This window comes from Vanessa cardui, chromosome 9 (genome assembly GCF_905220365.1).
Source record: "Vanessa cardui chromosome 9, ilVanCard2.1, whole genome shotgun sequence".
Lineage (NCBI taxonomy): Eukaryota > Metazoa > Arthropoda > Insecta > Lepidoptera > Nymphalidae > Vanessa > Vanessa cardui.
This window is the reverse complement of record NC_061131.1, coordinates 4,560,194-4,577,745: the sequence shown is the minus strand read 5'-3', so window position 1 is coordinate 4,577,745 and position 17,552 is coordinate 4,560,194. Positions and strand designations below refer to the sequence as shown.

Below are 17,552 nucleotides of genomic sequence, written 5' to 3'. Positions count from 1 at the left end.
ATGTAATGGAGGAGCAAGTCACCGACCACAGTAGGAAATAATTGGTCCAACCTTTATGTACTACCTAAGGTACGAGGGTACATATACTACTATACATATGCTACTAAGATTTTTTAACAGTAAACTCAAAAGCTTTTATTCAAGACCCAGTTTCTGCGGGCGAAAGGGCAGAAAAAATTAAAGTATTTATATGTATGTGTCATGTGACCCTAGGACTAAGAAAAATTAATTTGATGAGATGTCTCTTAAAGAGTTTTGTGACTAGAACTCTAGCGGTCTGTCGTGTCTATGGTATTTTCGGGCGACATTTATTTACTTTCTAGTATTTTATATATTTTTATAAAAAATTTCATTGTTAATGGATAGCTGTTACTGGAAGATTTAAATAGTTTCCTGTCTAAAATTATTAGAAAACGGTCGGATGAAAATCCAACAAACCAACATGTATATCGACCTATTGGATATTTACATACGTTAACCATTAAGTTTGATATAATTCATGCCGTGATACAATAATAAGAGACAAGGGTATTAAATATGCTTTTTATTATAAAGTACATTAGTATGCCAGAATCATATAAATGAACATTACACTTCTGTCATTTCTTCGTCTTCTATGATCAAATCGTCCAGCATCTCAGCGAGAGTGATTCTAGGTAGGGACGGGTCTATTTCATCAGTATCAACTGGTATCTTGTTCTCGTCCTTGAAGATGTTGATATTCTGTCTCATAGCGGGATCTTCTTCTAAGTCATCCAAGAACTCGTTGTAATCACTGTGAAAAAAAAGCATCATATTATATCCTCTAATATTATAAATGCGAAAGTATGTTTGTTACGTATTCACGTCTGAACAATTCATTCGATCATTATGAAATTTTGCATACACTTTATAAGGCACACTAAGAGAACATAAAATAACCTAAATATACCTTTTTAATTTATTCGTATATATATCTTCCCATGTGCAAAGAATTAATAAGTAAAGGAATTGCATTTAGCTCGACTAATTACGATACAGTATTTTATTTAGTTGAGCTCAACAAAAAAGCTATCTTTATTCTTATTTTCATAAATATAGCTCGATGTAACTTAAATATATAAATAAAATAAACTCATGACTCATTATAAGTAATGACATAATTAAATAACGAAATTAAAAGATAAAAAAACGATATCTTTCTTCCTTCTTAATTTTTCATTATATATTAGCATGTATTTTATATAATTTAGTGATCTTTTTTATTGTATTAATTACTGATTAAAACATAGATTTAATTAATATATAATTATAATATATATTATTATAATTTAAATTAATTGATAAAAGATTAAAATTTTAGGTATGTGTTACCTATGATACGAAACTGATAGAAATAGAATATTTTAATTAATTTAATAGTTATCTGATAAGTGGGTGGCACCTGCTTAATTGGACTAACACAAAGCGCTACCACTCAGCAAATATGCATGTACTTATAATGACGTAAAAGTTTTAAAAACAGGCATTTTGTGATATATATAAGATTATATATTATAGATATATTATATAAGATTTTCATAAGCCTATGTACTTGGCTTTGTAAGAAAAGCAAGACAATTTTTATTTATACTCTCAAGAACGTTATTGGTTAAATAAATTTGGGCCAAGGTCAAGGTTTATTTTTCTATATATTGTATATACGTTAGTGTTCGATGCGAGGTAAACACGTGAAATCTGTGATTAGATAGCAACAATGCCGTTCGTACACAAACTTTTATATAAATATCATGAAACTAATCGTGATTGGGATCACCTATCTCTATTGCGAAATGAAACAACTTGGGAGTTTATGATTATATGAGTTATGCTTTCTACGGTCCATACTTCGTTTTAATTCTGAATAAGGACGCCTACTATGAAAATCTATATCATAACGTTCATTTCGGAAAATAAAAATAAATCTTTAAGAAGCATCGCTGCTGATAATGTTGAAATCTTTGGAATTTTGATCAATTAATTTCCCTAGTCAGGAATCAAAGCAATGACTTTTTAGAGAAAAAAAAAACACTACGATAGTGTCACGATAGAAAACTATTTTTTTTTAATATTGTATTTTTTTATAGAATCGAGATGGCCCAGTGGTTATAACCCGTGCATCTTAACCGATGATTGCGGGTTCAAACCCAGCCTTCATGGTGACTTTTGCAACGACGCAGTAACTTTGGCGCTTTCGCCTAATCAAGATGACGTGGTCGCTAGCCGTGTGATCTCGCCCACGTAACCACCATTCAGTTGCGATACAAACGCGATACCGTCTTGCTTCAATCGCGATGCAAGCGCGAATCAGTAACGGCAATCCCTACATTCTTTCCCCGATGTCCGACAGTCACTAGACTAACTAACGAGTGTCGTATGCCCGCAGTACTCGTTCGCGAATGTGTAAGTAAAGTAAAGTAACAGCCTGTAAATTTCCCACTGCTGGGTTAATGGCCTCCTCTCCCATTGAGGAGAGGGCTTGGAACATATTCCACCACACTGTTCCAATGCGGGTTGGTGGAATGCACATGTGGCAGAATTTCAATGTGTACATAAAGCGTGTCGCGGCGGTGTGCGTATACATCGATTCGATCGCGAAACATCTTAAAATACTATCCACAGCGTATTTTGTGAGAGCAACACAGCAATCCGCTGATTGCACAATCGTATCAATACACCTCCCTCTGAGGTAATCTGCCAGATAGACTCAGTCGACCTATACACGTCCTGAACGACGAAGACGATACCTTCACTTTCACAAACGAGCCATTCGTAGGGAAAACCTACACACCTCACACTCACAGTGTTTCCGCCGGAGGCAACGAGTACCCAGACTAGCGACGTCACGACGGCGGCCGTGACGTCACTGAATTCATTCAGTGCTTATATTCACACCCCACCTTCGTTGTGAGCCGAGGTGCGATCTTATAGGACACACTCAGGACGAACTTTAAACCCGAGCCCAGCGCTCAACATCAAGGCTAAGGTCTTTCGTACTCGTTCTAACGTCCGTTGACGCTGTAAAAGCCAGTAGGGCCAACAACAATACTTCAAGTTCAAACATAGAAAGATGTGCGTGTACTCTCGCCCGGATGTCCGGTGCCAGTAGGGCCAACAACAATACTTCAAGTTTAAACATAAAAAGATGTGCGTGTACTCTCGCCCGGATGTCCGGTGCCAGTAGGGCCAACAACAATACTTCAAGTTCAAACATAAAAAGATGTGCGTGTACTCTCGCCCGGATATCCGGTGCCAGTAGGGCCAACAACAATACTTCAAATTCAAACATAATAAAGGTGTTCGTGTACTCTCGCCCGGATGTCCGGTGCCAGTAGGGCCAACAACAATACTTCAAGTTCAAACATAAAAAGATGTGCGTGTACTCTCGCCCGGATGTCCGGTGCCAGTAGGGCCAACAACAATACTTCAAGTTCAAACATAGAAAGATGTGCGTGTACTCTCGCCCGGATGTCCGGTGCCAGTAGGGCCAACAACAATACTTCAAGTTTAAACATAAAAAGATGTGCGTGTACTCTCGCCCGGATGTCCGGTGCCAGTAGGGCCAACAACAATACTTCAAGTTCAAACATAAAAAGATGTGCGTGTACTCTCGCCCGGATATCCGGTGCCAGTAGGGCCAACAACAATACTTCAAATTCAAACATAATAAAGGTGTTCGTGTACTCTCGCCCGGATGTCCGGTGCCAGTAGGGCCAACAACAATACTTCAAGTTCAAACATAAAAAGATGTGCGTGTACTCTCGCCCGGATGTCCGGTGCCAGTAGGGCCAACAACAATACTTCAAGTTCAAACATAAAAAGATATGCGTGTACTCTCGCCCGGATGTCCGGTGCCAGTAGGGCCAACAACAATACTTCAAGTTCAAACATAAAAAGATGTGCGTGTACTCTCGCCCGGATGTCCGGTGCCAGTAGGGCCAACAATAATACTTCAAGTTCAAACATAAAAAGATGTGCGTGTACTCTCGCCCGGATATCCGGTGCCAGTAGGACCAACAATACTTCAAACATTAAAAAAAGTATTCGTGTACTCACTCGTCGGTGATGGAGACGGGTTGGTCGTGCATGTGTCGCAGCTTCCAGGCGCGAGCGCGTCTCCTCGCCGCTTTCTCCCCGTAGTGCTTTTTGACGAGGTACACGTCGGGTATGAGGCTGCGGTCCAACTTTTCTAGGTGGACGTCGTTCACGTTCGATTCACCCAAATTATACCTTAATTATTGAAACATGTTATGTAATTTTGAAAGGCGAGATCAATCAATTTTTTTTTTATAATGACGGTTCGAGCCGCAGATCAACTTCCTGCGGTCTAAATTGGTCAAGAATACATAGACATTTTTGAGGAAACCAATATCTAAAGTAATTAGCTGCTTGATGAATTTTTTTTTTTCAAACCAACAAACAATCAAACAATTGTGTGGGATATAACTATCTATCTACAAAATAGGTATTATATCTCACACAAGATACAGAACAAGTATTTTTATTCATTATTTAATTTAAAAAAATAATTAAAAGTCAAGGTCAATGTCACAAAAGCTTTGAACATCAAATTTTTCCTTAAGCTAAATAATTTCCATTATATCTAATATTTATCAATTTTATTCTTACCCCAATACTGTGTCACCGGGTTTTAATATATGTCCTAAATGTGTTTTCGTATGCACTGGACTTATGTCTAAGCCAAGTTCACTCGCTTTAACAACCCATACATCTGCTATAACATGCTTGTTCGATACCGTGCCTTGCCCTGGGAAAGTTTTCTTTTCCTGTCAAAAAAATATATTCATAACTTATAAATTGTGCATTCATGAAAACAGACTTATATATCATATCGTACTGAGGAGTTTCCATACGGTTGTTGTGGCACTTAATTCAATATTTTCCTTCTATGAATTAATTTGATCTCAAGAACAAAGGCAAATAATGCATATAAAAAAAGCAGTGTCACATATTCCAGACCCATGTATGTGTGAGTTGACATCATTATATATGAGGTACAATGACAAAGATGTTATTAAAGATATATAAATACCTACATGTTCCTTCAATATATCAATGTCCATAACAATATATTCCACCAACTGTTTCGGATTACATATTGGGTTAAATGGATAGCGCCAGTATTGGGTTGATGATATATCACAAACTGGAAAGAAAAAGTATATACTTTGTAATTTTTCAATCAAATCAAGAACTAAAACAGAGGACTTTCAATCAGAACTACCCTATAACTACAAGTCGAGATACAACATAATAAAAAAAACAAACAGTTGCTAGGTTACATGTAAAACTTATTGCACAATATCTCTTTATCGGTCTAACCTGACTATTATGCTTTCACAGCTTAAACACTGAACCTAATTTGATTATATTTTTGGGAAGTAAGCTTGAACCCCGAGAAAGGACATATCCAGCTTTTCATCCCAAAAATATAAATGAAAATATGGGCAAAGCGGCGAAAAGTAGTATGTTATAGATGCTGCAAAATTATATATTTTGTTATGATTCTTTTTTTTTGCTTAAATATTATAGTTAAGAGTATGTAATTATAGTTATCAAAATCAAAACTCATTTGATCATTTGACTGCAAAATCATACCACATTCTCACAGTTGAACCAATTGGAATACTGCATGTAATAATTTCATGCATTTTATTTGTCTTATATTTTAAATGAATTAATAAATAAATGTACACTCAGTTATTATATACATACTGCTGTCTTAGTCAGTTTTCAGCAAGCATAGGTGGGCCATTGTACAATACCATAAATACCATTAGTATACAGTGCTTCAATGATGAAAGGAGGGTAGTATATAGTTTTTTGGGTATTTATGGGCACTATACTTACTATATGGCCCTTATCTTTTTGCATATAAAATTATTAAATAAAAAAGAAAATACATTGTGTTACCTTGTCCAGTGTAAGCATCAATTAAATGTAAAGTGCTTGTGACACGCTGCACTAAACATATAGGTGATATTGATCCCAGACTCTGTGTCAACTTCTTAGGTAAGCATACAACACTGTCCTTGGATAAAGGCACAATTTCAACACTGAATGTGAATTTGTAATTATAGATATTACTGTGAATATCATGGGAAATCAGTTTCTTTGATTGCTGGCATTTAATTGGCAGCACTGATTGAATGAAATCAACCATTTTCCGAGCATGATTTTCGGTAGCATAGAAGAAGTCCAATCCCTCTGCAAATAAAAAATAATATTTAATGATTATTAAACATATCAAGTTGTATGCTCAATGAATAATTATATATACTATTTTTTAATATTTAACAATAAAACCTTTTGACCGTATCAAAAGAATAGTTCTAGATTATAGTCTTTGGTCTGGTAGCTATACCTAAGCCTCAAAACTATGTTTTGCTAGGGAGTTGTTTTAAACTATTTATTGTCAGTGATATCAGACAATTCTGGTTTCATCATTAATAGTTATGGATTTATGATATAAATATATTAATAATAGTTCAATTATAGTGCATAATATAGCACAGCTTGTAGGAAACTATCTGGAGTATATAATTCTCAGGTTTGTTTATCTTCACTTGTTTGATTGGATTGGAATATAATAAATACCTACTAACAGTATATATATCTGAGACAAATAGTTACCGCAGTTAGGTTTGATTCCAAGTGTATTAACATGAGCTTTGTGCCTTAATATCAACTGCTCCAAGTAGTAAAATGTCTTTCTGTTGTTGGCTCTCTGACGCACTTGCACTAGAGCACGCCAATAGTCCTGAGCTTCAGAACGATGACAAGCATCACACATCTGATGCTGAATCACATATTCCACTATGAATGTTTGCTGGAGAACTGTTCCACCCATTACTTCACCTTGAACTGTTAGTTTTACCTATAAGGAATTTATTATTTATGTAGTTATGTTATATAAGTGATGTATAAGTAATTTAACTTTGTAATATCATAATTGATATGTGTTGCACAATATTATAAATAACAATGTTAAAAATATAAACACCCAAATTTATAAGTATTACACTTACTTTAATTCTCTTGGAATGTGGTTCAGTCCAAGCAAACCCAGCATCAACTAGTTTCACTCGGTTTAGACCTTTAAGTCTTTTCAAACAAACGGCAAGAAGCTCCCGAGATTCAAGAGCACAAACTAACCATTCTGACGGAGGTTGTAAGTATCTAAAAATATAATTTTGTATTTAAAAAGCACAGTGGAGCATTTCAGAAGTTAGTTCTCTATTATTTACGTTGCTCACGTAAAATAAGGGAATAAACTACCTTTCGCAGCCTCTGCAAAAAAACAATGTTGCTTGTTTTGGTATGCCATCTGTAATATCAACATGAGCTCTTAGACATGCGACACACATGTTCGAAGGGTTTGCTTCGATTGGCACTGCACATTGGCAGCATAATCTGAAAAAAATATTAATTAATTATATATATTAGAATTGATTCTGAATGTCTAATTCGATCTCCTCCTCGATTTCTTTTTATTGTCAACTCAAGAAAAATTGTCACTCATATTGGCCGACCAATATATAACTTTAAATGTTAAAGTTATCACTTGTTATAATATAACCTTTAAAATACTAATATACAATAATAATAACTTACATTCGAGTCCCATTAGGGACTAACTCATTTTCAGGCGATATGTATTCCATTATCAAATGAAAATCTTTTTTACTGTGGATGGTATTAAAGTAAAAAATTAAAAAATCTCTTTTAATTATTTCATAAAATTGTACGACACAAACGTGTTGAACTTATGACATATTGTGATCGTAGAACAGGTGACAGATCACAGATGACACACAGTTCGATCTCTATGTCGTATGGTATGTATTAGGTTGGGGAAAAAGTCTTTTCGCATATAGTATGTATGAACTTGTAATAAAATCTCTTTGGCTATACCATTTGTATCTGGCTGGTTTTGGTATCATTAAAAAGTTTTAATTTTAAAGAAGGCACTTCCAAATTCAAATTAGGAATTTGTGTGATTTTCATTTGTTTTTGTTGTTGTTAAAATGAGTGAATCTAAAGAAGAAATTCGATACATTTTAAAATTTTACTATAAAAAAGGTAAAAATGCAACTCAAGCCGCGAAAAAAATTTGTGATGTTTATGGACCTAATGCAGTATCTGTGAGAGTAGCGCAAGTTTGGTTTAAGCGTTTTCAAGCCGGAAATTTTGATATCAAAGATGCATCTCGCTCTGGTCGCCCTGTTACGGACAAAATTGATGCCATTTTTGAAAAAGTGGAGCAAGATCGGCATATTAGTAGTTACGATGTAGCTGAAGAACTGGCGATTGACCACAAAACGGTTTTGACTCATTTGAATAAAGCTGGGTACACAAAAAAGCTCGATATATGGGTGCCTCATGAACTCACTGAAAGAAACCTAATGAACCGTGTACTCATTTGTGATTCTTTATTAAGACGTAATGAAACCGAACCATTTTTGAAGAAGCTGATAACTGGTGATGAAAAGTGGATCACATACGACAAGAACGTGCGAAAAATATCGTGGTCAAAGGCCGGTCAAGCTTCACAGACTGTGGCAAAACCCGGATTAACTCGCAACAAGGTAATGCTGTCTGTATGGTGGGATTGGAAGGGCATCATTCATTATGAGCTGTTACCGCCCGGCAGGACCATCGATTCAGAACTGTATTGCGAACAATTGATGAGATTGAAGCAAGAAATTGAGAGAAAGCGGCCAGAATTGATCAACAGAAGGGGTGTGGTTTTTCACCATGACAACGCTAGACCTCACACATCTTTAGCCACTCAACAAAAATTACGAGAGTTTGGCTGGGAGGTATTAATGCATCCGCCGTATAGTCCTGACCTTGCACCTTCAGATTTTCATCTGTTTCGGTCTCTGCAGAATTCCTTAGGCAGTGTCAGGTTAACATCACGAGAGGACTGCCAAAACCACTTGTCGCAGTTTTTCGATCAGAAGCCCCAAAATTTTTACAGCAATGGGATCATGTCACTACCAACAAGATGGCAAAAAGTTATGGAACAAAATAACACCTACATACTTTAGTCAAATGTAAATAAACTATAAAAAAAACTTTTTGAATGTTCATATAAAATACGAAGAAACTTTTTCCCCAACCTATTATTAATATACCTAATCAGATACGATACACCTAGTTTGAAATATTGAAAGTACCATAAAATATACCAATAACAAGCATATTTTAGCTGGGGTATTGTGATAGTATTTACTATACAATTAAAAGATGTGTAATTTTTTATGAATATCAATGAAACATTTTGGGTATTATTTATAAATATTAATGTGCATAAATGCAAAGTTTTGTGTAATTGCTTAAACTTGTCCTAACACTGTTAATTTACGGGTAAAACATGGCATGCAGTATATTTTTTGAAAACATAATATTAGATCTCTTAAAAAACAATATTACTTGCATTAGTGCTGGTGAATAGATGGAATATATTCAAGAATTCTAGTAGTGGGTTACGGTAAACATTTCATGCAGTGGCAAACCTTTAGCTTTATTTTATTTAATTAAATAAAAAATAAATTTAATAGAAAAACATATTTATGTCTAAAACTATCGAATCGATTATTACCATAGACAATTTTCTGTGGAAACGGAAGTGTGAACCATGAATTAAAAAGTTATCACTGCAGTGAGCAGTCTGCACTATGGTCATTATTCCTCTTACGTAAACTTCGACAAGCACCGATTTTTCAAAAGAAGAAGATTTCGACTACTGTACATTCCTACGAAAACTTTTAAAAAACGAACATGTTTTCTACCGTTGGTAGAGCTGGTCTCTTGGCCACAAGGACGGTAGTTAACAACTCTTTGGCCGAGAAGACACCTTTGGTTACCGGAGCCTTAGTGAATAAACGAGACTATGCAGCTAAAGCAGCAGCAGGGAAAGGTCAAGGTAAGGTGGTTGCTGTTATCGGTGCTGTCGTAGATGTACAATTTGAGGATGATCTACCACCCATCCTAAATGCCCTCGAAGTCCAAAATCGTCAACCACGTCTGGTGCTCGAAGTGGCCCAGCACTTGGGTGAGAATACAGTACGTACCATTGCCATGGACGGTACAGAGGGTCTCATCCGTGGACAGGCTGTCCTCGACTCTGGCTCACCCATCCGTATTCCCGTTGGAGCTGAGACTCTCGGCCGTATCATCAACGTAATCGGAGAACCCATCGATGAGCGCGGTCCTATCCCTACCGACAAGACTGCCGCTATTCACGCCGAAGCGCCAGCGTTCGTCGACATGTCTGTAGAGCAAGAAATTCTGGTAACAGGAATCAAAGTCGTAGATCTGCTTGCGCCTTACGCCAAGGGAGGTAAGATCGGTCTTTTCGGCGGTGCTGGTGTCGGCAAGACTGTACTTATTATGGAACTGATCAACAACGTAGCCAAGGCCCACGGTGGTTACTCTGTATTCGCTGGTGTAGGCGAGCGCACTCGCGAAGGTAACGATTTATACCACGAGATGATTGAATCAGGTGTAATTTCCCTGAAGGACAAGACATCGAAAGTAGCGCTTGTGTACGGTCAGATGAACGAGCCCCCTGGCGCACGTGCCCGTGTCGCTCTCACAGGACTGACTGTTGCTGAATACTTCCGTGATCAGGAAGGACAAGATGTACTGCTTTTCATTGATAACATTTTCAGATTCACTCAGGCTGGTTCGGAGGTATCTGCCTTGTTGGGTCGTATTCCCTCTGCCGTAGGTTACCAACCCACCCTCGCCACTGACATGGGTACTATGCAGGAACGTATTACCACCACCAAGAAGGGATCTATTACCTCTGTGCAGGCCATTTATGTACCCGCCGATGACTTGACTGACCCCGCCCCTGCCACTACTTTCGCTCACTTGGATGCTACGACTGTATTGTCTCGTGCTATTGCTGAACTGGGTATCTACCCTGCTGTAGATCCTCTCGACTCTACCTCCCGTATCATGGACCCTAACATTATTGGTGCAGAGCACTACAATGTTGCACGTGGCGTTCAGAAAATTCTGCAAGATTACAAATCCCTACAGGACATTATCGCTATCTTGGGTATGGATGAGTTATCTGAAGAAGACAAGCTGACTGTAGCACGTGCACGTAAGATCCAGAGATTCCTCTCTCAACCCTTCCAAGTAGCTGAGGTGTTCACTGGTCATCCAGGAAAACTTGTACCTCTTGAGCAAACTATTAAGGGATTCTCTCAAATCCTTCAAGGAGAGTATGACCACTTACCTGAAGTTGCATTCTACATGGTTGGTCCAATCGAGGAAGTTGTTGCTAAAGCTGAAACTTTGGCCAAGAATGTATAAACCTTTCCCTAGAAATTATATTAGATGAGTAGTCATTTGGAAAACTCATGTTATTTATTATTACTCAAATACTACTGTATCTCAACATCCAATACAAAATGTAAAAATTAATACATTCAGTAACAGTGTACGGTAAACGACAAAATAAAAATTTACTACAAATTGTCATTTTTTTATTTTCTTTCTAGATTTACTTCTATCACTAAGTTCAATTAGTTCATTTTGTGGCAGTATCAACATGCACTTAAAAACAGGCCACAATTAAGTTATTTCTATAATTATGTTTTTCTTATATTATATAATGTTACATAACCTGATATATTTTACAGATTTCCAGTACTAATACTTATTTTTAAAATATTTGTGACCTTGTAGTATGCAAAGAATTGTAATAAAACACGTATTTGATTTTTAAAAAATCTATTTTGATTTTCTTATCAAATATGATCAATGATTGAGTTAGTTATAACTGTAATTATTATATTGTGTAATACATAAATGAATAAACTTTGATAGATTAATCTCAAGTTAGTTACATATTTAAAAGATAAGTTAGAGAAACAAGTTTCTTTCAACTCCTCCATAATCCTTCTGTCCATAATAATCCATCATGCGAGATATCAAGTTATAACCATTATTGTCGAATCAAATTCTGTGCCTTATCACAATCATGTATGTAAATTGTTAGAAAAATTGCTTCTTTTTTTAAAGAAATACTTATTAAATTTCTTAAAATATAATTATAAATGGATTGTATATTGAAACAATTATTAAGATCAAATTGCATTGACATAGCTATTTAAATGTTTAATTTCAAGATTATAATTTTTTTACCAATTTTATTAATTTGGTATTAAATATATCATACAATATATTTCAGAATATATCTTGCTAAATTTAACATGTAATGCACAAATTAGGTAAACCTAAAACTTTTTTGGCAATCGATGGGTTAAGTGACAATAATAAAACAAAAAATGCTTTTTGTTTATGTTTTATTTAACAAAGGTTTTTATCGTTTTCCTCCAACACGTGGTGCAGCCTTCTGACTCACTTTAGCAGCTTTCGCTTTAGGAGCAGCCTTTGCTTTTGGTGCAGGGGCAGTGGTCTTCTTTGCTGCCTTTGTAGATTTCTTCTGCTCCTTTGCGGCCCTAATAAAAAATAAATAATTTATTATACCTTTATCATTAAATAAAATAGTATTTCATGAATTATACTCATGTCTATCATCAATACAATTCATACATTTATTGTTTAGCAAACCCATACCATAAAGTACTTAAAAGAAATATGAAAACAGTGCTTATACTATCAATTTAGTAACTGAAAATTTAAGAGTTAACATTTATGTATTAATTTATTGATAGATCAGGATCTCTTGCTGATAGAATAACAAAACAAATAGGTAAAATTTTTAATTATATATATATTAATAATATTAAATGAATAGTTAATAAGCATTCGTTAAATAATTTACTCCTGTTATAGACAAATTTTAAATCATTTTACAACCTTTATTATTATTGTATTTGGAGTATATGTTAGATTACTATTCGAATTAACAGAATAAATAGTATGGAAGACAGGGCTTACTTAATAGCTTGTTCTCTTTGGGCTTTCCTGACTTCAGGTTTCATGTTACGCTTGGCCATGATATCACTGAGGGAGGCACCGACAATAGCACGCTGGAACTTTTGTGTTCTTCTGGTGCGTTTCTTGGCCTGCTCTTCTTCTTGACCTTTCTTGAACTTGCGCCTGGAAAATTATTGTAAAGTATTTATTTTTTTTAGGAAAATGGTAATATTATAATTTTATATGAAGAATACAACAATGAATCAATTTTGATTTTAAAACATTTGAATGCACTATTCACTTATGAAAAATTTTAACCAATCTAAAAAAACACCAAATATTCTTGAGTGAGCTTATGCCTAAAAATTGGACATATTGAGTTGTTACCATAACCTAAATTGGTCAATGTTTTCAGGATATTCCAGATAGGTATTTGTATTTTTCTATCAGACTTTTTGACCTTGTATGATTTACAATTATATTTTTAAATCAAATTTCCATTGCAGTATATATATGTTTAAAATAATGAGTAATAGGAAAAAACTGATTTTATTATAGTTAAAATATCAATTACGATTAGTGATAGAAAATATATAACTTACCTATACAACACAGTCCAGGTAACTTTACGAGGATTCCTCCTCATAAGATGTGCAGCTTCACATTTTGAGTTTAAGAATGTGAAGGTCTGAAAAACAATAAAATTAATAAGTAAAAGTAAGTTTAGGCGGAATACAAATAAAGCATACATGGTATATTACACATAAATGTTTTAACTGTTTGTAAATTTCAATTATTATATATTAAGACTACATTTGTCCGATACTTAAGTCGAGATAATAGCTATATTAGTTTTAAATTGTTTCCTATTACAAGTTATTCATAAAACCTGTATCTATTGAGGTTGCGGTGAAATATCCTAACCTATTCGTCAAAACAATGCCTGAATTACAATTAACAGGATTTATGTATTAGACTGGAACTGATTAATATGATATCCGAAAATACTAATATTGAAAATAACAAATGTATTTTACCTTGCCATCCACCTTAACCATGGTTTTCCCATGGCCAGGATAAATCTTGTAACCACTGTAGGCACAAAGTCCGATCCTGCAAATAAAACACTCATCATAAATACAAATCACTTCACCTCATTATTAATATAAATACGATACAAAACAGAGTGTGATTTAATAGATTTAATAAAATACAAAATTATATGATAAACGTACTTCATTTTGACTTCTGTTACGAAAAGAAAGAATACTTCAAGTGTTGTACAGATAATATTAAATGTATCGATTTTTTTGTAACATTGATAGCGTAATCGATTTAAAAAATAGGTATAATATGCCAACGGACTATGACTTAACAAGTATGCCTGTTAAATAAATATAGTTTTGTTGATATTCATATGATATTTAATGATCGGGGAAGTTATAAAATATGTTTAAGATGTATAAGAGCTTAATTTATATATATTCAAATATGTTTGGGACGTCGGTAAAATAGTTACTAATAATATCGTTAAAGTAATTAATTAATTATTAATAATATTTTAGACGTCTAATACTTACAGGCAATACAAAATATCAAATACATTCGATGATTTTTCTAATAAATGTTTTTTTAACTTATTATATTCGCAATTTTTATGTGTCTTGTATGGTTCTTACTGATTCGATAGGTATGCAATTTTAATTTTTAGTATTGTTATGACAGTAAAACGATTATAGGCTGATCAATTAGTAAAAAACAATATTTTTTAATGGTACTAACTACTTATGGACTTTTTAACTACACAGTTAGGAATTGAAATAAAAGAAGAACGGAGATTCACGCAGTGATGTTCCAATCCGATTAAGCAGTTTTGACTGTAAACTTAATTATCTGTGGTTTTTATTTTTTTTTTAACTTTACTCGGTACATACTGGGATTAACGATACGAATTAAAAATGATTTGTCCAGATTTTTTAGAATTTCAGGTTTGTTCAACCAATCATGCATCAAAAATTAGACATTTATTCAAGATATATTACATAGATCATAAAGTTTTGTGTATAAATTCTTATAACCTTAAAATAACCTATCAGATTCTAATTAATTGGTCAACATTCATAATTTTGATAATTGTTTTTATTTGTAGGTGTTTTTGTTTCTTTCAGGATGTCTTGAAAAAGATGCGAGTGCTGGATGATAAAATAGTTTATACATTAAATACATCAATACCAACTGAATCATTCAAAACTAAAGTGGATGCGCCATCGGTTTGCCATAATTTATTTGATCAAATACAAAAAATCCACAGTGAAAGAGAAATTTATATAAAAAATTGCATTGTTGCAACGGCTGACACTGTAAAAAAATTAAAGAGTGCAAAGGAAAGTTCACCTGATGACATTGATGTTATTAAAAATCTTAAAGCTGAACAAAGAAAGGTAGCAGTTAAAAATTACTTTAAGTCTTTGGTATAGATATTACTGAACATCATGACCAATTATAGCAATTGTTATAATGCTAGTTAATGTTATCTTTACTTTGTATGTTTTGAATGTTGTATCTACATCAGATGGAATATCATACTTTTTTTAATTATTTATTTTAGCTTAAATCTCTTATATACGAATAATACAAATATTCAATAATGGACAATTCTGAAGGATGCCACTGTTTTGACCACTTATTGGATAAAATAATTGTTGAATTTGAGTAGTAACCCATAGAATTTTGCAGATTATGAAGTTTTATACCATTGCAGTTTTATTTTTTTTAAATTTGATCAAAAATTTAAAGTATATTTGTGTTTTTGCAGTATGCCAATAAATGTAGTAGTAGTAGTGCAAGAAAAATTTGTTCTGGACAACCCTGAACTAAGTTAAATCAAATATCATTAGTAACTTGTATATCTGATAAAGATTTAGTTATAAGATTACTTTATTTTGCAGTTACGTCTCTTACAAACCGAATTAAGTGTGGAGGAAGTAATAAAGGAAAAAACTACAAAGCTATTTTCCGAGAAATGTAGAACTTACTACAAACCAAATACTTTATGAAGACTGACAGAATCATGCATTTAAATGATGGGTTTTGTGTAAATAGCTATATAAATAGATTTTGAAGCAATCAATTTTTTTATTTACCTTTTGGGCAAACAACCAATATTAAATAATAACATTCTACTCATAAATCTACTAATCATCTCGCAAATTTAAATAAATATATACATTTGTAAAATAAAACTGTATTGTCATTGCTTTTTACAGATATTTTTAATCTAAACCTTATCAACGAAAATGTATATTTATTGTTTTAATCAATAAGGAAAAACATCCCAAGTTTTATAATTTAGAAATTGTGTGTAGATTTCATATGAAATAAGGTGAAAAGCAACTTGATTTAAAATTTATATTTTTCTACATAATTTATATATTTTTTGTTAGTATCTCATAATTTATAGCAACCTATACCTATTGGGAGTAACAAAGCTTAAAATATTTATTTTACAAATCATTTCTGTGCTTCTTGTTTCTTTTTGTAGTCTTCTTCATATTGTTTGTGCCAGTCTAAATTCATTTGTTGAACAGATTCACCTCTCTTTGCTGCTGCTTTACCAGACATTACAGCATATAAACTAGCGAGAATTGTAAGGAGTATTAGATAGTTGGAAAGCTTAATTCTTGCTTGACTTCGAGTCCTCTCTAGTAAGTCTAATCTGAAATAAAAAATATTAAATTAAGATTGGTTAATTTCTAAAGATAATTTGCAGTGCATCGTCAAACTACAAGAAGTAAATACTTATTAATATAAAAAGAAATAAGTTACTGTGACACTTTATTTATCCGTATAATTAACCTTACAAACGCAGTACATGTTTAATTACTTATGGAAAAAAGTATATATTGTAAAGTAAGTATGTATTATGTGCATATTACAAATTATGATGAAACCATGTAGGTAATTTGTTTGAACTAAGTACCGAATATTAACCCAAACCATTTACTCCTTTTTTTATTATCTTTAAAAATAAATTGTAATTAATGTATTCTTGTATTAAGCCGACGAACGTAATTAATTGTTTTAATAGTATATATTTTTTTAATTGCATAACATTTTAAAGTAATTTTAAAAGTTACATACGACACTTCTTTCGGTATTTCAGCCTTGCTTTTGTACTTTTTAGTCCAGACTAGAAGAAATTTTTGAAATTCATTCGGTCTATATCTTGCACCCATAGAACTTTCTCTGATCGTAGGCGGGTTAGTTCCACCTTGAGGTGTACACATAAATCTTCTTAGTATATTTATCGAAGGTCTTATTCTAAAAAGGAGTAACTTATCCATTTTTTATTAATTCGTCCAAGATCCCACAACCTTGAAAATGTTACGATAAAAGTAAAAATAAAATAAAAATAACCAATGCTGCCATTGTATATTTATTAATTTCCCAATAACGAGATAATTTTGTTATTCAAAATATTAAACATAGTTTTATAAATTAGTAAAATAAGTATTAATTATTATAAATAACTAAAATCATATTTTCCATTTAACATATTTGTGTATTGTATTGTAATATAATAAAATAATAAAATCGCATGTCTTTTA

The 17,552-nt window shown here is 33.3% G+C and overlaps 5 protein-coding genes across 6 annotated transcripts; 2 read left to right on the top strand and 3 right to left on the bottom strand.

Annotated features, from left to right (window-relative positions):
* Positions 1-529: 529 nt before the first annotated feature.
* On the bottom strand, positions 530-7,846 carry LOC124532198 (60S ribosomal export protein NMD3). Its single transcript, XM_047106932.1, has 9 exons — positions 7,654-7,846; positions 7,318-7,452; positions 7,068-7,218; positions 6,673-6,916; positions 5,953-6,246; positions 5,076-5,185; positions 4,648-4,805; positions 4,075-4,248; positions 530-775 (listed from the first exon to the last, which is right to left on the bottom strand). Exons 1-9 carry the CDS (start codon positions 7,701-7,703, stop codon positions 589-591), a joined length of 1,503 nt encoding a protein of 500 aa, XP_046962888.1. The 5' UTR covers positions 7,704-7,846; the 3' UTR covers positions 530-588.
* Positions 7,847-9,706: 1,860 nt separating this feature from the next.
* LOC124532197 (ATP synthase subunit beta, mitochondrial) lies at positions 9,707-11,536 on the top strand. Its single transcript, XM_047106931.1, has one exon. It carries the CDS (start codon positions 9,826-9,828, stop codon positions 11,371-11,373), a length of 1,548 nt encoding a protein of 515 aa, XP_046962887.1. The 5' UTR covers positions 9,707-9,825; the 3' UTR covers positions 11,374-11,536.
* Positions 11,537-12,351: 815 nt separating this feature from the next.
* Positions 12,352-14,327, bottom strand: LOC124532589 (60S ribosomal protein L24). Its single transcript, XM_047107567.1, has 5 exons — positions 14,181-14,327; positions 13,983-14,058; positions 13,548-13,633; positions 12,967-13,128; positions 12,352-12,524 (listed from the first exon to the last, which is right to left on the bottom strand). Exons 1-5 carry the CDS (start codon positions 14,183-14,185, stop codon positions 12,386-12,388), a joined length of 468 nt encoding a protein of 155 aa, XP_046963523.1. The 5' UTR covers positions 14,186-14,327; the 3' UTR covers positions 12,352-12,385.
* A 457-nt stretch (positions 14,328-14,784) lies between these two features.
* On the top strand, positions 14,785-16,071 carry LOC124532340 (protein MIX23). 2 transcript variants are annotated; one of them, XM_047107221.1, is made up of 3 exons: positions 14,785-14,933; positions 15,114-15,386; positions 15,894-16,071. In XM_047107221.1, the coding sequence occupies exons 1-3, from the start codon at positions 14,904-14,906 to the stop codon at positions 15,999-16,001; spliced, it is 411 nt and encodes a 136-aa protein (XP_046963177.1). In that variant the 5' UTR covers positions 14,785-14,903; the 3' UTR covers positions 16,002-16,071. The 2 variants fall into 2 exon arrangements, with proteins under 2 accessions (XP_046963177.1, XP_046963178.1); XM_047107222.1 differs by having other exon boundaries at positions 14,829-14,933; positions 15,095-15,386.
* A 268-nt stretch (positions 16,072-16,339) lies between these two features.
* LOC124532328 (UPF0389 protein GA21628) lies at positions 16,340-17,368 on the bottom strand. Its single transcript, XM_047107190.1, has 2 exons — positions 17,086-17,368; positions 16,340-16,660 (listed from the first exon to the last, which is right to left on the bottom strand). Exons 1-2 carry the CDS (start codon positions 17,286-17,288, stop codon positions 16,456-16,458), a joined length of 408 nt encoding a protein of 135 aa, XP_046963146.1. The 5' UTR covers positions 17,289-17,368; the 3' UTR covers positions 16,340-16,455.
* Between the last annotated feature and the right edge of the window lie 184 nt (positions 17,369-17,552).